Genomic DNA, 21,678 nt, shown 5'->3' on the forward strand with positions numbered 1-21,678 from the left:
CCATCGGCCAGGCCGAAACTACACCACGCGGTCTGCGCCTGAATTTCCGTCATTTGTGAAACGATAATGCTGTCCAAAGACCAGACGCAGACATTTTTTTTGGGAAGAAAACAACGAGATGGCAGTGGAGTTTATGAGCGAAGTGAGTTTCGTCGAAAGAAAGTGTCAGATCTCTCTCCCCCGTCCTTCCGGTTAAAACACACCACACCACACCCGACCACGCCTTCGTCGCGATCTCCGTTCCCCCGTCCCCCACGCCCACCGCGCCCGCCTCGATTCGGAGGAGGCCAAGGCCTAGGGCGGCGGCGCGCGGGCGGCCGGCCGGTGCCAGCGGGTCATGGAGGATCTGGGCATCGAGGCCAAGGAGGCCGCGGTGCGCGAGGTGGCCAAGCTGCTCCCGTCCCAGGACCTCCTCTCCTCCATCGCCTCCATCAAGGCCGACTACCTCTCGCGGCAGCAGGTGACGCCGCACGATCCCTCCCTCCCTCCCCACTCCCTCACCCTCGGACCCGCCGCGGGTCCGCTCCTCCGTTGGCGGGCGCGGCCAATTATGGCGGAATCTCAAGTAGCGGTGGGCGAGTAGATTCGGTGAAACCGTAGACGCTGGTAGGCATGCATCCCCGAATTTCGCCCCGAATGGCTCCTGCATTCCGCTGAAAAATATCACTCGCTCCGGATGACCTTACAATGGAACTGTTTGCCTCTGGCCCCGTGATTCTGCTGCGATTGACTTCGTGCTGGGATCGCGGAAGGATATTGTTTTTAGATTGTGACGATTAGATTTAAATAACTAAATTACGGTCGATGACTAGCTATTTATGCACAATTGCGCTTGCTTAAGGTGTGGGAATTGTTCGAGGGGTCTCAGCACAAGCAAGCTGTCCGTGCGAACTGATGATGCTTGAGGAAATGCTCATATGATCTTTCAGGTTCATCTGAGCCTGCATTTTTTGGATTTTGACCAAGTCTCGCATGATTTCTGCTAGTCCTTTTCGGTAGTCAAATTTTTTCGGTAGCTGAAGCTGGGGCTGTGACCTGTAGCTTCAAGTCCTCATGGGTTATTTCTCTCTCAAAAAACAATAATTCTTCATGGGTTATCTGTATCTTCTGTGCGGATGCGCCGTTCCTGCTCCTACCACCAGTTGAGACGCAAGCAAGCCATAACTGTTAATATAGCTTGGGCACCAAGCTGTCAGTGCCTGAATTTGAGTTCACATTTCATTCAAAAGTATTTCTTATTTTTTGGTATAAATATGGCTATTTTTTTTGCATGAAAGTAAAAAAAATAAGACGCCATGTGTCAAAAGGATACTGACATACAAAGATTACCATTGAGATATTATGAATATGTTTACTAGTTGAATCATTTTATACGACTCCTGATTGTCTGCTATTTGTTACAAATTCTTTCAGACAAATGATACTCAACTCAGTTCAATGGTGGCAGAACAGGTACAATTTGATATCTACTATGATCGCCAAACTTACTCATTTGAATACCATTATTGATCAGCTGGAGTCTGCCTAAGTTATAGTTTCTGATCCAGTCATTTGCACCCTTCATGTCTGTCTGCTGGATGATAAATACCTTTTGTGAATATATTTCAAAATTGACAGGTTGAGCAAGCTCATGCTGGCATCAGCGCTCTTGCGATATCCCAACAAACAATAAACAGTCTACGTGAGAACTTCATAGATATAGACAAGTAAGCTTGTTATCTTGGTTTTCACCTTTCCACATGCTTGTCACTTCTCGAGTCTGTATCTATGTTTTCCTTAATTTCTTACAGCTCTATTTATCATCAATGACGGCAGGTTGTGTCAGGAGTGTCAAACATTAATCGAGAATCACGACAGGATCAAGCTCCTTAGCAATGCAAGAAACAACCTGAACACAACTTTAAAGGTTTGCTGATTGCTGACCTTAATTTAACAATAGCATTGTACTATGACTCTACTTGCTATGTGTTAAGTATACTTTCTAACTTACCAATAGGTTGAGCTAACCAAGTTATTGAGCACGAAAAATTGATATATTGATTGTCAATGTGTGGTAGGATGTAGGAGGTATGATGTCTATTTCTGTTGAAGCAGCTGCAGCACGTGACTCCTTGAGCGATGACAAAGAGTTGATTCACACTTATGAGGTTGTTTCTTCTTCTTTGGCTTGTCAATTAACACAACAATTGGATAACCATAATGGTTAGTTCTAGTCATCTGACTTCTCTATGATCTTGCCTGTGACGAAATTAGAGATTAACAGCTCTTGATGGAAAGAGGCGTTTTGCTTTAGCTGCTGCTGGATCTCATAAGGAAGAAGTTGGCCGATTGAGGTGGGACCCCCTCTCTTAATCTGTATAACTAGGTACCATTGATAATTATGCGACGTATCATCCCTAGTTTTCCTTTTACCGTTGCCTTTCTTGTTAGAATGAGGTAAGCATTTTTAACCGAGATTTGGTTCATCCTAAGCTCAAATATCAAACATGGCAGTAGTGTTTAAAAGAAACTTCTACTGACTGCACATGCAACTGTAATCAACTAACACTGTTTATTTTTGAATTTCCGTCCATCTGTAAAACATGTACTCCCTCTGATCCATACTACTTGTCGCTCAAATGGACGTATCTAGACGTACTTTAGTGCTAGATACATCCGTTTGAGTGACAAGTAATATGGATCGGAGGGAGTAGCTTATTTATCATCAATCTTGTATGATACCATTGCAGAAGTCAAAGTACTATAACCGCTGACCTAGTAAAGACTAATAAACACTAGTGTAAGAAAGCAAACTTATGACCCTCTATGGATCCACATTAGGATGGCATGTTAGATTTATAAGATCGGCACAATGGGTCTTTTCTAAGACAGTTTGTATAATTGAAATTGCCTGCAGTATGATAGTAAATGCTGTTAGGATAAGCCATATATGTTATTTAAATCTCGCCTGTTGCCTGTATTGCAATGAAATTCATATGTGTAAATCACATGATGGTTCTTTTTCTTCCCACAGAGAATACTTTGAAGATGTTGATCGATCATGGGAAACATTTGAAAAGACATTATGGGGACATATTGCTAACTTCTTTAAACTTTCAAAAGAGAGGTACTGAGTTTTGTTATATGAACTTTGACTTTTTTATTAACATGGTAAATGACTGAATCGTCTTATAGTCTTAAGTACACATGTTATAAAAACTAGGCGATGTTTTGTTGGCATCCTTGTATTCTTGTTCCATCTTGAATTCTTTATATATGCTTTGTGGAATGTACTAAATGAAGCTTGCAAGAAGCAGAATACTTCAAAGACCTGATGAAATGATAGCTTTAATTTTTTGAAAGATTAAAGCAAGACAAAATTCAAATTGTAGTAAGGATGAGGTAAGTCTTGAAATCCTTGGTCTAACATGAAGCAAAGAATGTAGAGTTGGAGACACCAAGGCAATTCTATGTTTGAAGCGCTGTTATCTTGCCTGTTTAACTTTTACTGTTAAGCATGGGGCTGTCGCTCGGGGGTTTGCTGCAAATATGATAAGTATATAACTCTGGTGTATCATGGTACATCTTCTTATGCTCTGCAAGACTATAACACATCATTTCAATAGAATGAGAGTTTTCTTAAACAAGTTCTGTTCATACTTTATCAATTTTTAATTGTATATTTTTTTCCAAAATATGGGTGATCAATATTCCAAAGGTGAACTAAGATGCATGTACATGCTCTAATTATTATTAAAGGCATACATGTGGAGCACACCCTAGTATTTATACTTTCTCTTTCTTTCCCTTTTGCAGCCCTCAGACGTTGGTCCGAGCTCTAAGGTATAGCTTATCCTTACCATGTAGTTAAATTATTTTTAATACGTCAATGTTGAAGTGAGTGGTTGAATACTGTTTCCCCATCATTACTTTTAAGGAGGGACAATTTGCGCTTCTTATCAGTTCTGATCTGTGATCAGGGAAATAGTACTGGAAATATAACATTTTTTGGGGTCAGAAAAGGAGTTGTATTGTCTTCGTTTCCTGTTTATCTTTTAGTTCACACACATATATTACTGCACATGATTGTACAAACTCAAATTCTTATGTCAGGGTTGTTGAAATGCAAGAGATCATAGACCAACAAGTTGCAGAGGAAGCAGCTGAGGCTGAGGGTGCAGGTGCTATGGCGACGATAGCAAACCAACGTAGAACGACAAAGTACACTACTTTTCTTCTTCTATAGAACATCTTTCTGCACTTCCAGTTCCAATAGGCAGTATGATTTCATACAGTTTCATGTTTGAGTAGCAAAGTTATAACATCTTTTTGGACACTGCATCTTTTATTAGTCATCATGCCCTTTACTTTTGTGCTAGCTTAAATGCACATAAGATAGGAGTAGTACTTAGGCACTGCGTGTTCAGATAAGAAATCGCTCATCCATGAACTTGTGCCTGGATCCAGTAAATGAATTCACGATCTGCAAAGGGGGCAGGAAACATGTCAGCTGTTGTAGTATATTGTCCATATGGTCATTGTATGATGTACTGTTTCACATATACATATACTAGTTAAAACTGCAGACTGGCTAGATTTGGGTTGACAGATCAATTAACTCTAGCTATCATATTATCTTTTGCACAACCTTGCCTATTTTCTTCTTTCTTGTAATGGTTATCTTCTGGAGCCATTGTGTGGGTGTAGTCGACTTGCTTGCTTTCTACAAGCTTGCTGAATCGCCTATATTGTATTGCTTTTCCGTCGTGTCCCACCACTTGGTCTAATGGTCTTATACAACTGTGCCTTTTCAGTCTATTGTTTGTTAGATGTCTATTGAATATTGATAAACCACTAACCAGAACATATGTGAGAACCTTGCAAAGTAGTACTTCTTTTGTGAGGTTATCTCCTATGGATTGATGACGATTTTGGTTCACTCTGGCAGAAAAGGTGCAGGGGCAGCATCTACCCCAAGAAATAGCACCCAAGAGAAATCAAAGACCCAGGGAAAGGGCTACAAGGATAAATGCTATGAGTGCATAGGGAAGGCTGTTGAGGCTCGCTTTGACAAATTGCTCACTGAGGTAGCACACTATGATCTTGGATTCAAGGCTTCATTGTGTGCTTATCACAGTCCATGCATTTGTAGCAGTTACTAATGTTTTGATCACGCAGCTTGTTTTCTCAGAAGATATGATGGAAGCTCTGGAGGAAGCTAAGGCAGTAAGTACTCTTGACTTTTACACATGTTATAGTAAATCATAGCACAAAGAGAAGAAAAGTTTAAATGGTCCCCTCCTGAGAGTACAAACCGGACTTCTCAACTCCGTGTAATTGATCACCTGAGTTGAGCGAGCTAGAATCACCCCCCAGGTAGTCGGCTCAACATGGGTCAATTTGGTACGACTTGTCTCCTAGCCAGTGGGGCAGCTACTCGACTCAAGGACCTAAGAACCTCAGCTCTCAAGTATCCTACTCATTTCCATTGTATGTTATGTTGAAAGAAGACTGGCGTGGCTGTTAAGAAATTTAACACAAAATATCTCAGTTCATTAGTAATCATGAATCATGTATTACTGTGTACGCTTTTTGGCTCCATAATTTACCGCTCGTTTGATGTAGATGACCTCAAATTTTGTTACTTACCTTGTCTACAAATATATCTTAATCCTACTTGTTCTATAAATTTAAATTGTGACCTGACAAAGAATGTCTGGTGTTTCTCTAGAAGAAAGTACGCTTGTCTGGATTTACCTAGTGATCTGACTGACATGAAATTCTGCTCTCAATGCAATACAGATTGGAGAAGAGCTTGGCGATATCTATGACTATGTTGCACCATGTTTTCCTCCTAGGTATGTTGATGGTATTACAAACGATAGTTATCCTTGGAAGATATGTCCAATACTATTTGTTCTATATGCACAAGAAATTAATATTCTGTCATAACAATTAAGAAGACAAAAATATGTTGAGGGCTCCTATCATGGGCCATACTATATGCCTTCTTAATTCAGTATATGGGGATGCTCTGTGTTGTATTCTAACTTCTCAATATACCATTTGCTTAAAAGTACATCCCTTTGGTGAGAAACATGATTTTTCTTCTTCTATGAAATGTCGATGGCTGGGGTTTTCTACTTCGCCATTTTGACATGTAACTGCTAATATTTTCCATATCATCCACTAACTGCTTTGATTTTCTTATTTCTACAAGATATGAAATTTTCCAGCTCCTGGTAAATCTATATACCGAAAGGTTCATTCATATGCTAAGACTGCTCAGTGAAAGAGCAAATGATATTCAAAATATAAACATACTGAAGGTATGTGATATTTAAATTCATTGTGTTTCTGCTATATTTTTTCTCCATGTGATGACCACTTGTCAGTATATATTTTTCTGTTTGCTTTTATTTCGCTTGTAATGCAAGCACATTAATTGACTGCTCACTGTAGGTAACAGGTTGGGTTGTGCAATATCAAGATAATCTTATTGGCCTTGGTGTGGACGAGTCTCTTGCCCAAGTTTGTTCAGAAAGTGGTGCATTGGATCCCCTCATGAATATGTATGTAGAGCGTATGCAGGCAACAACTAAGGTACTAACTTTATCTCTTGAATTCATATTGACCTTAATCATGATTATTCATACTCCTTTTTGCTTCTGTAGAAATGGTACACTAACATTTTGGAGGCTGATAAAACACAACCACCAAAGAGTACAGAGGATGGAAAACTATATACACCTGCAGCTGTAGATCTATTCAGAATATTGACAGAGCAAGTGCAGATAGTAAGAGAAAATAGCACAGATGTCATGCTATATCGTATTGCTCTCGCAGTTATTCAGGTACTTATCAAGTTGCCCTCAACATTATTTTAGTCTTAACTATTTTTTGCTTTGCTTTGCTCTGTGCAATCTGAAATAAATTACTGAAATGTTGCAACTCAATCTTCTTTTGGTACCTTCACAGGTTATGCTTGATTTTCAAGCAGCTGAGAGGCAAAGCCTTGAGGAGCCAGCTTCTGATGTCGGTCTGGAAACTCTGTGCGCATTGGTCCGTAGTTTTCTTTCACTAGTATGTACATTTAGCTGTTCCATGTCAGTTCTTGCTACTCTTGTTTCTTATTATATGGTCCTTGTATTATTTGACCAGATTAACAACAACCTGCGTTGCTACGAACTTTCATCAGAGCTAAGTAGCAGCACATTGGAAGCGCTTCCTCCGAACTATGCTGAACAGGTACTAATGAGTCATCAAGCCTGGTCCTTAGATTCTTTCACATTTTTGAACTTGCTCTGGAGATGACCTCATGTGTTTTCAATCATTACATCATTGAATTCTCCCTGTTTCTTTTTACTGAAAATACTACCCAAGTATCCGTAGTATCTGTACCTGCATACCATAAGGTTCAGTTTCCTGGTAAGAACTAGTCTCCATGGCAAGGATCAAGGACATGAATAACCATTCTGACTATTTTAATTTAAAAATCGAGGTAGATGATTTGTGTATGTTATATGGTATAGTTTATATAGCACATCAAAGTAATTTTCTCTAGTCTGAAATACATGATGTTTAGGAAGTTGGTTATGTGTTACAAACTGAAGTCTTGTTGGGTCTTCGTAGCAATTACCACCTTATTGATGTCAAAGAGACGATTGCACAATCAACAGGGCCCAACTATATCAAAAGTTGGGAGTATAAAGTCCTTGCTTAGTTTCTTGTTCTATGTGCATGGAATTAAAGCAACACGTTTTCAGCCTGGAGGTAGTATATTTTCAGCCTGGAGGTAGAATATTCTCATGGACCACAACTTGTGAAGTACTCCCTCCGGTCCTTTTTACTCTGCATATTAGAATTCTCTAAAGTCAAACTTCACAAAGTTTGACCGTATTTATATGAAAAAATATAAACATCTGTCATGCTAAAGTTATACAATATGAAACTTTAAGTCATGACACATCTGTTGATATTGATTTCAGATTGTGAATGTTGGTACTTTTTTCTATAAAGTTGGTCAAACTTTACGAGGCTTGACTTCAGTCAAATCTTATATGCGAACTAAAAAGGACCGGAGGGAGTAGGACATATACTCTAGTATTTTAGATATAGTTTGTACATGCAGACTAAATATATGCATTGCTGGGAGAGCAAACTGACTAACAGGTAAGACTTCATGGTATTTTCTGTGAGGCGCTAAGACTGGAAAACTGGGAATGTGAAGCAAATTCAGAAGTTGATGACAGCATAGAGTTGAAAATATGTGTTATTATTGCAGTTTTTCTGTGTTTCTTTTAGCACACCTTAAGCATTTTTTTTAGACTCTACATGTGAGTAAAATTCTGTTTTGCAGGTTAATTTTGAAGACACTTGCAAAGGATTTCTTGAGGTTGCCAAGGTTTGTTCTACAATCTGCATGCATAAGATACATTACATATGTATATGTAACATTAGTGTTAGGTTTGAGAAATGAAACTCAACCTGCTAATCAATGTGAAATTGATTCTTTAGGTGTCTGATGTTTACTTCTACACGGATGCATAGTTATAGATAGCGGGCTATGCCTCTTAGCGGTGGACCTCTTCTAAACGGTATAGCGTGCTATAGCGCGCATTTAAAACATGTGTTCATGTGTTTGGACCAAAGTACCTATAACGCGCTATTTAAAACCATGCACGGATGTCTTAATTGCACACATTGCTACAGCGTATAACCAAGGAAGTTCGTAATAATGTTTGGTGTAGAAGTTTGCAAAACCTGCTATCGGCTAGTTGAGATTTCGCTGTTGTGGTCCTGAAACCGAGATTCTTGCCTATACATGCTACCCTGTAGAAACTGAAACAGTCGGACAGGAGTGGGGAGGTAATGAAAAGAACCCTTGCCGAGTCACCTAGTTATGGTCCAAGGGCTTCCACATTACTTTGCCACAATTCTGGAAAAGCTGCTTAAATATTTATACGAGTACTAAAAGCAAGCACTGAACTGGTTAACTCTTGGTTATTGACACTGGTTTCTGGCCAATCCCTGTCCAGTACTGCCCAAGAGACAGGTGGTAAGAGTGGTGGGCGACTCAGCTGTCTTGCCCCATGTGCTGAGAACTGGCCAAGCTTGTCTGGTTCATCTTCCAAGCAATATTATTTGATACAACTGCGTCTATAGACAACAAAAGGTCATTGCTGCTGTAACTAAAGTTACCGATTCTTCCAACAGGAGGCGGTCCTTCAAACTGTCAGTGTTATTTTCGAAGACCCAGGTGTGCAGGATCTTCTTGCGAAGGTTTACCAAAAAGGTAATTCCTTGGTATTGTTTGGGTAACAAATTTATCCTTTCCCCTTTGCCCTTTGTTTGAGTCATTTTCTTGATCATTTGGAATTTAAAGCACACGCAGTTCCTCTACATCTGTGAGAGTCTTACTTAGAAACCCAGAAAAGCGCCGGGACATTTCTTATGTTTTTATGCTTACACAGTAACAATGGTGATATTCATATTTTATCGACTGGTATTGATTTTTTGGCTATCGCTGTTGCTTCTATTCAATCACCATCTGTAGTTGGCAGCTGTATGCAAGTAGTTGTTTACCTCTTCTACTTGTGGTTAACATACTTTAGGAATTCTCTGGCATAGTGCTTTTCTAAGGGTATTTTCAAGTGTTCCTTGAAGAGATAGATTGTTGTTTTCTAACAGTGGTTCATTTTTATCAGACTGGATGGATGGAATGGTGACCGAATATCTGGTCGCCACGTTTGCTGATTATTTTGGCGATGTGAAACTGTAAGTTTACACAATAAGTGTTATTGACCTATACCATGGCTATGAATGCAGAGAACTTTTCAAATTGGTTTGAAGACATAAAATTTTGAAAAATTGCACATCTACCAAAATTTGTGCCATGACCTGAACTATATCACTAGATCCTGAAATCTCAACATAAATCATATTCATACATGTTCATCAAATTTGGGAACTCCAGTGCAAATTGATCAGTTCCAAAAATAGTACGTAGTCCCTCCGTAAAGAAATATAAGAGCGTTTAGATCACTAAAGTAGTGATCTAAATGCTCTTATATTTCTTTACAGAGGGTGTACTAATCATTTTTATCTATTTATTTTATAATAGATGCCATCCTATTTAGTAATATTCCTATAAGCCATACTGGGGGTTATGGCATGCAAATGCTTGCTATCACTGATAAATGTGGTTCATCTTATCTTTCTGCTTATAATTGTAAATGGGTTTATTTGTCTAGATATATTGAAGATAGATCGTTCCGAAGATTTGTGGAGTCTTGCCTAGAGGAAACAATTGTTGTATATGTTGACCATCTTCTCAGTCAGGTTTGCAGAACTCCCCTTGGTACTATTCAGATTATCTGTATACTTGTGATTTGGAGGGATGGTGGGAACATATATATGATGTAAAGTCATCACAAAGGGAGGACCCTTCCATGTTCTCTAGAATCATTCTGAAATGAGCTTTTTCTTTTGTGTTCTTGGTTCAGACAGTATTTTTTACCAATTTCACTGATCATTTCACACTTCATTTCATCTTATCTCTTGCAATTGCTTGCACCTTTAGAAAAATTATATAAAAGAAGAAACGGTTGAGAGGATGAGGCTAGATGAAGAAGTGCTTATGGATTTCTTCAGAGAGTACACTAGTGTGACTGTAAGTATAATTACTGCTGGAAGTTTCATACTATTCACAGCGACAACTCCTTTGTTCAACAACATTATGTGGCAGTATGAATATTGAAAAGCATTTTCTGCAAGAGTAGGGTGCATTCATTTTGTGGTACAATACATCTTTTAGGTTAATGTATTTTTGCGTTCAAACACCTATCCTAGAATTCTAGTCCCACATTCTGGTTTGATTCTTCTATATTGTGGACCAGTTCTCTGACATGCTTTCTTTGCAATGTGGTTCAGAAAGTTGAAAACAGAGTACGAATTCTGGCTGATCTGAGGGAGCTTGCTTCAGCTGAGAGTCTGGATAGTTTCACTCTGATTTACACAAATATTCTGGAACATCAACCAGACTGCCCGGTAATTTCTTCCAAGCATTATAATTGCCCTTGTTTGATCACATACTATTACAGTTCATAAACTCTGTCGTCCCATTCATTTGTTTTGATGCTCTGCAATTTGACTTGTCTGTTATGTAGTCGGAGGTTGTTGAGAAGCTCGTTGCACTGCGGGAAGGCATTCCACGGAAAGAAGCCAAGGAGGTAGGAACAAAGTTTCTCACATCATAAGTATCTGGTGTGCAATTTGTTGATAGTCAAATTAGGTTTTCAGGAGAAATTTTGACAATTATGACGCCATTTATACATAAGTTCAGGTTTTCTTTAAAAAAAACTTTTCCTGGTTTGCTGAAAAAATGGCTTACATATTCTTGTATCCTACTCGCTTGTTAGGTCGTACAAGAATGCAAGGAGATATATGAGAACTCCCTCATAGATGGCAATCCGCCAAAGTCAGGGTTCGTGTTTGGTAAATTGAAGTGCCTAACAGTAAAGAAAGGCATATGGGGGAAGCTTGGACAGTGAGAACATGCTAGTACTGAACATAGTAAATGCACCCACAAAGACGGATTTGTTTTCTATTTTGCTCATTCTTTTGTTCATCTTTTAGGCCTATTGGCGTTTGTCTGCGAAGCATGAGAAGTTCTAGAATGTATTGTTTCTATTTGGTTAGCAGCAGGGAATTTTTGTGTAAAGATGGAACCCCAAACCCCTTATTATTTTCATTGCCCTTGAATAAAATGTCTAGTGATGTATATTGTTGAGTTGTTGAGTGACATCAGCTGTGCATTATCATCCAAACTCCCAAGTATCTGGGCATGATGTTTCAAAGCTATTTTTTTTCCTTTTACGATCAACATGGTATCTCTGCTTTGGTGTTCTCTCTGTGCGCGAGATAGACGTGCCCCTGATTGTAGAATAGATGGCGATGAGTGTTAGGAACAGAGATTGGGGGAGGGTTGCAGATTTCATTCTCCAATGGTAACATTCTTCCGTTACATACTTTGACTTATAGTTGGACAATAAGGACCCACTTGCAGAGGAGACTATGCCTCTGTGCTTCGCGCTTTCGCCTTCTTACCTCGAAGCCACGAAGTTGTGCTTTAGCCAATTGGTGCTTCAGAAATTCAGAATTCCCTTCCCTGCCCTGAATCACTTCATCACTTCAGTAGATCGAGTGTCAGATAAGGGAGGTAAAACCCTTAGACGGCTTCGGTGTTGTACAATGCCTTATAAGGTGCGCAGCCGAGGATGAGAAGTTTTGAATACATTTTTCTATAGAATTGGTGCCGAGGATGAGAAGAAGTTTTGAGTACATTTTTCTATAGAATTGGTCAGACCAAAAGATGTTAGACTTAGGACAGACCTAAACTTCAAATATTTTGAAATGGAGAACTCAGCTACCATGCCATGGAGTTGCTCTACGTTATCCAGGAAAAGTTTGGCAACAATTCGAGCTGTCAAATATGCTTGAGTAGCATAATGTGCATACATTGTATATCTGTCAAGTACCACCAGAATAACTGTGAGGAAGTTGGCAACACCTCAACGAAGTGCATGGTGACATCTTTCCAAGCACCCTTAGGAATAGATAAAGATCGAGTCTGATATGTAGATTGAATTCCAGAGAATGTAGTCGATCCACATTCTTTCCCCTTGTTTAGTGATGTCATTGTGCAACAAAAATCCCTGGTCACTAGGACTTCGCAGTGCTAACTCATGATGGGAATGGGCCGGGTCGGCCCACCGGGTCACTGACCCGACCCAAAAATTCACGGCCAATGGGTCATGTGGGTTGGCCTCAAAAAAGATTTGGGTCAACAGGGCCGGCACCGAGTGACCGCCGTTGGCTCAGCGGGGCCGGCCCGCCTTATAGTCTTATAGCTCACAACAACCGCAGTCTTCATCCTGCCGACTTTGTCGTAAGAGCTAATTTTACAATGCAGTCAGTTGTATAATTTTCGGCGAACGCTCATGTATATGAACAACAAAATTGTCTTGATATGTTTCATCAAAATGCGCATGTACAAAATCACAAATAGACGGCTTAATTTTTTTCCTATTACCATGTATTAAATATTTTATTAATTCTTACACTAGTTAGATCCCATTAAATCGTGTCTAATTTTAACATCATTTGTGCACAAGACAATGTAAATCAAGAATTTGGGTCGACCCGGAATGCCCATCGGGCCAACAAGGCCACTGACTATTTTTTATATGGGTCGACCCGTGCCTTCTCAAATTGGCCTTGGGGCCATGAGGGCCGGGTCGGCCCATTCCCATCCTGAGTGCTAACTACTCCCTCCATTCACAAATGTAAGATGTTTTGGTTATTTCAATATGAACTATATACTGATTGAAATGAGGGAACAAAAACACTAAAGCGTGTCTATGTACTCCTACATCCGATTTAAAAAAAAGTTAAAACATCTTATATCCGTAGCTGCCCTACACTGAATAATAATAATTGATCACTTCCTGCACCGACGCAGGTTGTACCACTGAAACAGCTTGCTATGGCCGTAGGTGTCCTGCACCGGATGAGCCATCAGCTGCCCTATCCTCTTGTCCTTTCTTATGTAAAAAATGATCTTGCAATCCAGTTATGAGGCCAATTCCACCGCACGACTCCAAACGAATGTCCGGATTGGCCGGATTTTATCCCTTTGGGGCGCCGATGGGTTCGCCCGTGTCCGCCTTTGTCAGATGGGTCGTGCGTGCGCGTACCGCGCGACCGCACCTCAAATCGTGTCCGGAATGGACGTGAATAAAAAAAATAAAAACTAGAATGAAATAACTAAAAAACTAAATAAAAGCATTTTAAAAAAACATAAAACATATATAGGGGACAGCCACAAAACGGCTCAGTTTCCACGGCCACTTAAAAGGCCCAGTTTTCATAATTAACATATAAAACAAAATAAAAAAACGCCTCCGCCTCCCGCGCGCTCCTGCCGTGCCCGTCGGTGCCGTGGCCGTCGCCGTCTTCACTGGCCGCCGGTGTCGTCGTCGTCGCTGACGAGGTCGACGTAGGCCGGCGGCGTCCACAGGTGGGCCGGAGGTGCGTGGTGGACGGGGTCGGGCTGGACGGCCGGAGGTGCCTGCACCACCTCCTCCCGTGGCGACGCCTCCTGCTCCGGTGACCGCGGCGGAGTGGGGCACCAGTTCACGCCCACGCCGGCGGCCATCTCCGGAGCAGTGCAGGACCAGCCCCACCCCTTGCCCAGCAGCTGCTGGAACGCGGCCGGCGGGTCCTTCCTCCTCTCCTCCTCCACGGCCACCATCTGCAGCTCCGGGAAGGCGACGTCCCCGGCTGCAAAGAGGGCCATGGCCTCCTCCAGGCCGTCCCACTGCCGTTCGTCGTGCGTGTACATGGAGTCGTCCATGACACGCTTGAGGAGACGGGCCTCCTCCTACGCTGACATGCGAGGAGGTGGAGGGGGCGATGGAGAAGGCGGCGGCGTGGGCGTGACGCCGCGCACGCGCGTATGCCCACGCACCTCTCGACGTGGCCGCTGCGGCCCCGACACCGTGCCGGCGAAGTATGACGCGCGGCGCGTGTCGTGTTCGTCCTGGAGCCACGTGTCCCAGAGGTCGGAATCCGGGCCGTACCTGTCGTCGTAGAACAGGTCGTCCGGGAGGAGGAGGCGGCGGCGCTCGATCTCATCGCGGCGCGCGCGGCCGCTCGCCGGCACAGGAGGGATCGGGACCCGGTCGCCGCTGAGGTGCCATCCGTTGGGGAGGTGGACGTCACTCCACGGGACCGGCGTCCTCGTCTCCCAGTACCTCCGGCACACGTCCGCCGCGAGGTACTGCCGGTCGCGCTCGCCGGCGGGCCTAGGGTTGATGGTGAAGGGGGCCGGGACGGGGGCTCGACGGGAGAAGCGCGGCGGTGACGCGAGCTCCTCTTTCTTCACGGAGCCGCGGCGGCGCCCCGAGGAGGAGCCGGCCTCACGGTCGTGCTTGCCCTTGCCGTTCCAGAACCCCATGGCGAGGTGGGCGGCCGGCGAGCTCGAGGGCTTCGGCTAGGGTTTCGGCGCTGTCGGGTTTCGAGGTGTCCGCCGCGACCCAAACCCGGCGCAAGTTTGCGCTCGAAATGGGTTGGTCCGGACACAAAACGGACAGGTCCGGGCCGTCGCGCGCTGGGCCGCCTCCTTTGTCCGTTTTACCCCAAACGAACGAGGCCGGACAAGATAGGGTCGCGCGATGGAGTTGGCCCGAAACAGATTCAGGACGAGACATTGGCCACTGCGTATGGGCGCCTCCAGATCTATTTAGCAATCAGGCACGGTGAACAGTGTCTCCGTTCGCCCCTAGACAGGCCCCAGTGTTGCGGTCCTATATGGACGATGATGCTTCCCCTAAATTGGGCGGTCCTGCCGGTCGGTCGGAGGAAGAATTGGCGTTACCAACCCGTGATGCTGACCGGAGAAAAACCAACCCCAATGATCCTGGCTTTTCCAGCCCAAGGAAGCAAAGGTAGGTGACATATTGTTTTCTGGAACCTGATCACGCACATTCTGCATTTGTTGAGATCTTCACCGGACTCCGGAGCATAACAGCATCTCACAACAAAAAACCAGACCAGGACAGTGTTCTTTCAACCCACAAGGATCTTCATATTAGCTCCATTATTCCGCCATTTTACAGCTTACAAAGAAAAGGGATACTCCAGCTTTCTCCTTGTCGACACAACGAACGAATAACTCAGCTGCGCTGGGCCGCGCCGCGCTCTACATGGTACAAAAAGGATTCATATCCTACAAGGTATGTATCCTTTGAGCTTGCGATTCCGTTTGTGGGTCGGCGACGGCGGTGTCTTCGACGACAAAGCTCTCGATCTTGTGGAGCGACTGCAGAGCGACAGAGATGTCATGTTCAGGCACTTGTGTAATGGAAATGGAAAATACGGGTGGCACCCAAACGATTAGATGGTGATAGAAAGGGTTTCGTTTCTTAATACCTCCAGAGCAATATCAATCGGCGTCAGCTTAGAGACGTCGTCATGGCCCAGCTTCGATGCGATCTCTGCAAATGGTAAATGCAGATTTGTTGTCCCAAACGATGATGATCACATGTTCTGATATTCGATAGATTGAAAGGCATGGGTTTGCACAAGACCGGAGTTTATTATGGAGATCATACCTTCGAGAGAAACTCTGACATCAGCATTTGCATAAGCGTCGCCCCTTTGCTCCGCGAGCGTGCTGAGTTTCGAGAAAGCCTAAAGATAGAAGGAATTCAGTCGGTCAGTCATACCAACACTAACAGAGAATGCAGACAAATGTACAGTAATACAACAAATAAAAACTTGGACTCCTGTGATACAGCTTGTGTATATGGATCGTTATTGAAGTTCTCTGTTTCGAAACAGAATAGAAGAAAAACACAGTGCCTTGAAAAAAATTCACTACTAGCCCAAATTAATCTACCTTATTCATATCCATATTCTCACACGGCAAAAATTGAAAGATCAAGTAGCTACCATTGTGTATGGATCGCCGGATGGTTGATCTAGAAGAGGACGCGAGGCAGTCCCCACTTTAGCAATACGCCTTGCAAGAGCCTCCAAGGGCACATCCAACCAAACAGATAGTCCTTTCTTCATATTTTTCCTGATAATACAACAAGAGACCACACCGTTATCTATCAGCAAAAGAGAAGGCACAAACTATTCCACAAGGAGAAATAGGGTCAACTCAAAATACCAGTTAACTGGTCGGATAACAGCACCACCTCCAGTAGCAACAACTAATCGCCGCATTGAGGACAAATCCCTCAAGACACTACTCTGGAAAACATAAAAGAAGATAAAATCAGCACTTAAGTCTCGGAAGTAAAAGAAAACAAACTCATATGTCGAAGCTTCCAATTCAGATCACTAGTAACAAATGAAAGCTACAAATCAGAAGGATCAAGTTATTAACAGATGAATTCAGCAACCGTTACCTCATTATCCCTGAAGAAGGCTTCACTGTGAACCTTGAAAATTTGAGCAACTGAAGGCATGCCAACAGCTTGTTCGACCAATTTATCACTGTAAAAGTTGCAGAGTAAAACAAACCTTGCCATTAGTATCTATGCATCAGTACCAAGCATCAAGATTGACTTTCCTTTTGCGAACTGCTATTGGTAGATTCGTGAGAAAACACAAACCTGTCAAAGAATGAATAACCCAAAACTTCAGCCAAGATCTTGCCGACCGTGCTTTTCCCCGAACCCATCATTCCTGCACATATGTATTCACTTATCAGTCATAAATACAGAACTTTCATCAGTAACTTGGTCATTTCATTTTCAGTATTGATAATTTAGGAGGATCAAGAACTAACCAACTAGGTAGATGCACCGACCATTCAACTGGAAAAGAACCTCTTCTGATTTTCTCTGAAATCAAATTGGAAGCGTATTAGAATGGCGGCACAATATATGCACACTCCAGCATCGAATCTGGTTCTGTTTTGTGTTTTCTCAGGAAATTCAGAATATTATTAAATACCTTCAACAAGAGGGCATCGTCAACGGAGTTATGCAAGTTCTCATGACCTGCAGAGGCACAAGATTAACGGAGAAAACGTCAATTCCACTGAATCTCGTCAACGCATAGATCACACGCCAAGTTTATTTTTACTGCTCTCTCATAAGGGTAAATCATATCGTACACCTTCTCTCTTCCCCTTTCCTACTCTCTAGTAATCCCAATCGATTTGACATCCCATTCTTTCCTTCCTCCCGAACTCAACAACTCCCAACACACACAGAGAGAAAAAAGCGCAAAAATTGGGCCAAGATGGCGTCAAACTTTCAGCCAAATCGTACTAATCTAACAAGCAACACGGAAGGGGATAAAAGGAGGAGGATGTATGTACCTCCCCCGGACGATTTCTTGGCGCGGAGCGGGACGACGGGCTTGGCCACGCGCGCCCGCACGGCGGCCGGCGACCCCACCTGATCACTGGCACGCAAGCTCACCGTCCGAGCCCCGCTCTCGCCGCCGTACGTCGCGCTCCGGCGGCGGCCGGAGCCGAACCCCGCGGCCCTCGACTGCAGCGCCAACCCCACGCCCGCCTCCATTGCTCGCCGGTTGCTCCGCGGCCACCACTACGCGGCGATGCGATCGGCTACGGCTCTCTGTCCGGTGGCTGCTGGGGGGGCGGCGAGTGGTGGAATCGCAGCGGAAATGTGCGGGCTTGAAATAGCGGGGGTGCGCGTGCGCGTCTGCCGGCAGCGCAGCGCAGGACGCCCAGACGCTGCCGAGTAGTTGCGTAATCTGGGCTGAAATTACCGCGCTGCCCATCGGGCTTTGACCCGGCATGCCCACCTTCCTTCCCAGCCTGCCCCCCTCTTGCTCTCTTCGGCTGTGTCATAGGTCAGGGGCATTTTGGTCAGGGAAACATGTGGGGGGATCGAGCGGTGGATTTAGTAGGGAGATGACCCACCTACCGTGGGGTGCCACGTCAGACTGGCGGGGTTGGTGTGGGGCGTGGTGTCTGGAGAGGGTCGTGCCATGGACGGCTGTAGAATCGTAGAGGTGACGACAGACCGTCCCCAGCCGTACATCTTTTCGCAGCCTGCGAGCAAATGCCTTCTTTTTTGTTTGGGATATCCTAAATGTCATTTTTAATTCAAACGATTTGAGGATTGCTCATCACGCCTGCCGTGTGGTATATCCCAAATGTTTTGTGTATGCAAATTTCGTCCATGGCAATGTATTTTATGGCCCGTGCTCGGATGTCGGACACGCGGAGGATCCCCTAGTCAGACCGCCTAAACATTGATTATATTGCCCACAATAAAATCCCATGTGATATAACATATATTCCGTGCGTGCAACATTGTCGTAAGATTTTCTTTCACAGAGTGCCCAAAATACTGATACATGCAACATTTTTTATGTATAACAATAAATCTTAATGGTCGCTGCAAATCATTGAGAAAATCACTAATGTATGCAACATAGTAGCCAATGTATGTAGCACCGTGAAACAACTTTGCAGCAGGAACACAACCTTCACAACGGAGGTTTGGGACATTGCAACATGTCACCCACATGTATGCAACAAAATACATACAAAACTTGCAACATATGAAAACATCAAATTCCACATTTAGGGTGTGTGTGGTTGCAGTTACGAACTGGAATGTCACGGGTCCAACCCATTCCTGGGCCTCGTTCTCATGTTTAGTACATATATGGAACGGTCACGTTCCCATAGACCGAATATTCGGTCCAATTCGAAACGGGGTGAGACCTCCAAAATGAGCGGACGGCGTGAAACCGGCTTTCTCTTCACACTCCCAGCCCCATCGCATCTCCTCCCTGTTGCGCCTCCACCACCTGGTCCATCTCTATCCCTCGATCTGCATCTCGTCGTTCCTCCCCAATTCCTTCCCTTGAAGTCGCCTGACTTGTTCCTCTCTCGATCTGCAGCACAACAGGGAAACATACCTCTCTCTCTCTCTCCCTCTCTCCCTCTCCCTCTCTCTCCCTCTCTCTCTCCCTCTCTCTCTCTCTCGATCTGGAGCAACATGGCGGCAGTGAGGTGAGCCAGGGCGTTGGAGGAAAGAGGAATTTCATGGTTGTTGGGGCGCACGATGTGCAGGGAAGTCGAGCGACAATGAGCAGGGAGGCTGGGCGGTAGCGGTGGGCATGGAGCGACACATTACTCCCGCCCTCTGTCAGCATCCCTTCCTCAATGCCCTCGAACGAGCAGGTTGGCTACAAACATAGCAATGGCGCTTGCAGCACAAGAAGATGGCTAGCAACAAAGAGGAGGATCAACAACGGCAAGTAGCATTGCAATTTGTTGGATGTGAGACAAGCAACAACAACTGCTGAAAAATTGTTGTTGTATGAAACTATGAATGCATAGTGTAGTTCTTGTTCTTCCTGTAAGGATGATTTTTTTGCCCTCTACACAAATTGAATCATAGTATTGCAGTGTCCTCTATGATGGTGATATACAAATGGAACCGTGAGATGAACCCAATCAATTTGATTTCATCATTCTTGTACATGAGGCGAGGCGGCCCAAATTTATTTGATTTCATCTGTCCAACCAAACAGTAAAACGAAACCGTTTCGTCCCACCTAATTGCATCTACCAAACACGGTAACGGAACCAACCCATTCTAGTGGAACGGAACCATGACATTCCATTCCACCTAGTTCTCAAACCAAAAACAACCTTAGAATGTCAGAATAGTTATCACTTTACAACCAAAATTTGGGCCGTTGACCTTGTTACCTGAAGCTCAACGTGTTCGGCGAACCCGAGCCCCTCCCTCGCCAGATACGGTGAGGCAGGGGCGCATTCCCCTGCTCCCCTAGCATCCCTGAGCTTAGAGGCATGAAGGTCTTTAGACCGCTCCAACTCGAGGTCTATGATGGCAAACATTTCCCATACAAATAGTGGAAGAGGAGGAGTGGAAGACTGGTAGAGGAGGAATGACGAAGGGGGGATTTCATAGGAGGAGAAACTACCCAGGAGGAGCATCTCCCCGCCATGGAGCGACGAAAAAGGAACCATAGTGAAAAAGAATATGATAGGGAAGGAAGCACTCGAAAAAGTTGTGTGAAGAGAAGACATTTGAGCACTGAGACGCACGATGCAGCTTGCGCAAAGTAGGAACTTTCGGACACGGGGTGAAGGGGATTAGGGCTGTTGGGGAACGTAGTAATTTCAAAAATTTCCTACGCACACGCAAGATCATGGTAATGCATAGCAACGAGGGGAGAGTGTGATCTACGTACCCTTGTAGACCGACAGCGGAAGCGTTAGCACAACGCGGTTGATGTAGTCGTACGTCTTCACGGCCCGACCGATCAAGCACCGAAACTACGGCACCTCCGAGTTTTAGCACACGTTCAGCTCGATGACGATCCCCGGACTCCGATCCAGCAAAGCGTCGGGGAAGAGTTCCGTCAGCACGACGGCGTGGTGACGATCTTGATGTTCTATCGTCGCAGGGCTTCGCCTGAGCACCGCTACAATATTATCGAGGATTATGGTGGAAGGGGGCACCGCACACGGCTAAGAAAACGATCACGTGGATCAACTTGTGTGTCTAGGGGTGCCCCCTGCCCCCGTATATAAAGGAGCAAGGGGAGGAGGCTGGCCGGCCCCTATAGGCGCGCCAGGAGGAGTCCTCCTCCTAGTAGGAGACTCCTACTAGGAGGGGGGAAAGAAGTGGGGAGGGAGAAGGAAAGGGGGGCGCCGCCCCCCCCTCTCCTAGTCCAATTCGGACCAAGGGGGGGAGGAGGCGCGCGGCCCACCCTGGCTCCCTTCTCTCTCTCCACTAAGGCCCATATGGCCCATTACTACTCCCGGTAGGGTTCCGGTAACCCTCCGGCTCTCCGGTTTTCTCCGAAATCACCCAGAACACTTCCGGTGTCCGAATATAGCCGTCCAATATATCAATCTTTATGTCTCAACCATTTCGAGACTCCTCGTTATGTCCGTGATCACATCCGGGACTCCGAACTAACTTCGGTACATCAAAACTCATAAATTCATAATATAACTGTCATCGAAACCTTAAGCGTGCGGACCCTACGGGTTCGAGAACAATGTAGACATGACCGAGATATGTCTCCGATCAATAACCAATAGCGGAACCTGGATGCTCATATTGGCTCCCACATATTCTACGAAGATCTTTATCGGTC

General features: G+C 44.3%; 2 protein-coding genes across 2 annotated transcripts; one reads left to right on the forward strand and one right to left on the reverse strand.

Annotated features, from left to right (window-relative positions):
* Window positions 1-126: 126 nt before the first annotated feature.
* LOC125514600 (exocyst complex component SEC6) lies at window positions 127-11,761 on the forward strand. Its single transcript, XM_048679935.1, has 25 exons — window positions 127-460; window positions 1,414-1,452; window positions 1,618-1,706; window positions 1,816-1,906; window positions 2,058-2,147; window positions 2,254-2,333; window positions 3,014-3,106; window positions 3,796-3,822; window positions 4,093-4,200; window positions 4,928-5,066; window positions 5,158-5,205; window positions 5,782-5,837; window positions 6,200-6,308; window positions 6,442-6,582; window positions 6,654-6,833; window positions 6,958-7,041; window positions 7,141-7,227; window positions 8,339-8,383; window positions 9,196-9,274; window positions 9,687-9,756; window positions 10,233-10,320; window positions 10,562-10,651; window positions 10,912-11,028; window positions 11,148-11,210; window positions 11,400-11,761. The coding sequence occupies exons 1-25, from the start codon at window positions 338-340 to the stop codon at window positions 11,529-11,531; spliced, it is 2,268 nt and encodes a 755-aa protein (XP_048535892.1). The 5' UTR covers window positions 127-337; the 3' UTR covers window positions 11,532-11,761.
* A 3,843-nt stretch (window positions 11,762-15,604) lies between these two features.
* Window positions 15,605-18,250, reverse strand: LOC125514601 (shikimate kinase 1, chloroplastic-like). Its single transcript, XM_048679936.1, has 10 exons — window positions 17,879-18,250; window positions 17,509-17,555; window positions 17,342-17,396; window positions 17,166-17,238; window positions 16,959-17,046; window positions 16,718-16,800; window positions 16,495-16,624; window positions 16,155-16,233; window positions 15,973-16,037; window positions 15,605-15,862 (listed from the first exon to the last, which is right to left on the reverse strand). The coding sequence occupies exons 1-10, from the start codon at window positions 18,081-18,083 to the stop codon at window positions 15,770-15,772; spliced, it is 918 nt and encodes a 305-aa protein (XP_048535893.1). The 5' UTR covers window positions 18,084-18,250; the 3' UTR covers window positions 15,605-15,769.
* Between the last annotated feature and the right edge of the window lie 3,428 nt (window positions 18,251-21,678).

The sequence above is a fragment of the Triticum urartu genome, chromosome 6 (genome assembly GCF_003073215.2).
Source record: "Triticum urartu cultivar G1812 chromosome 6, Tu2.1, whole genome shotgun sequence".
Taxonomy (NCBI): Eukaryota; Viridiplantae; Streptophyta; class Magnoliopsida; order Poales; family Poaceae; genus Triticum; species Triticum urartu.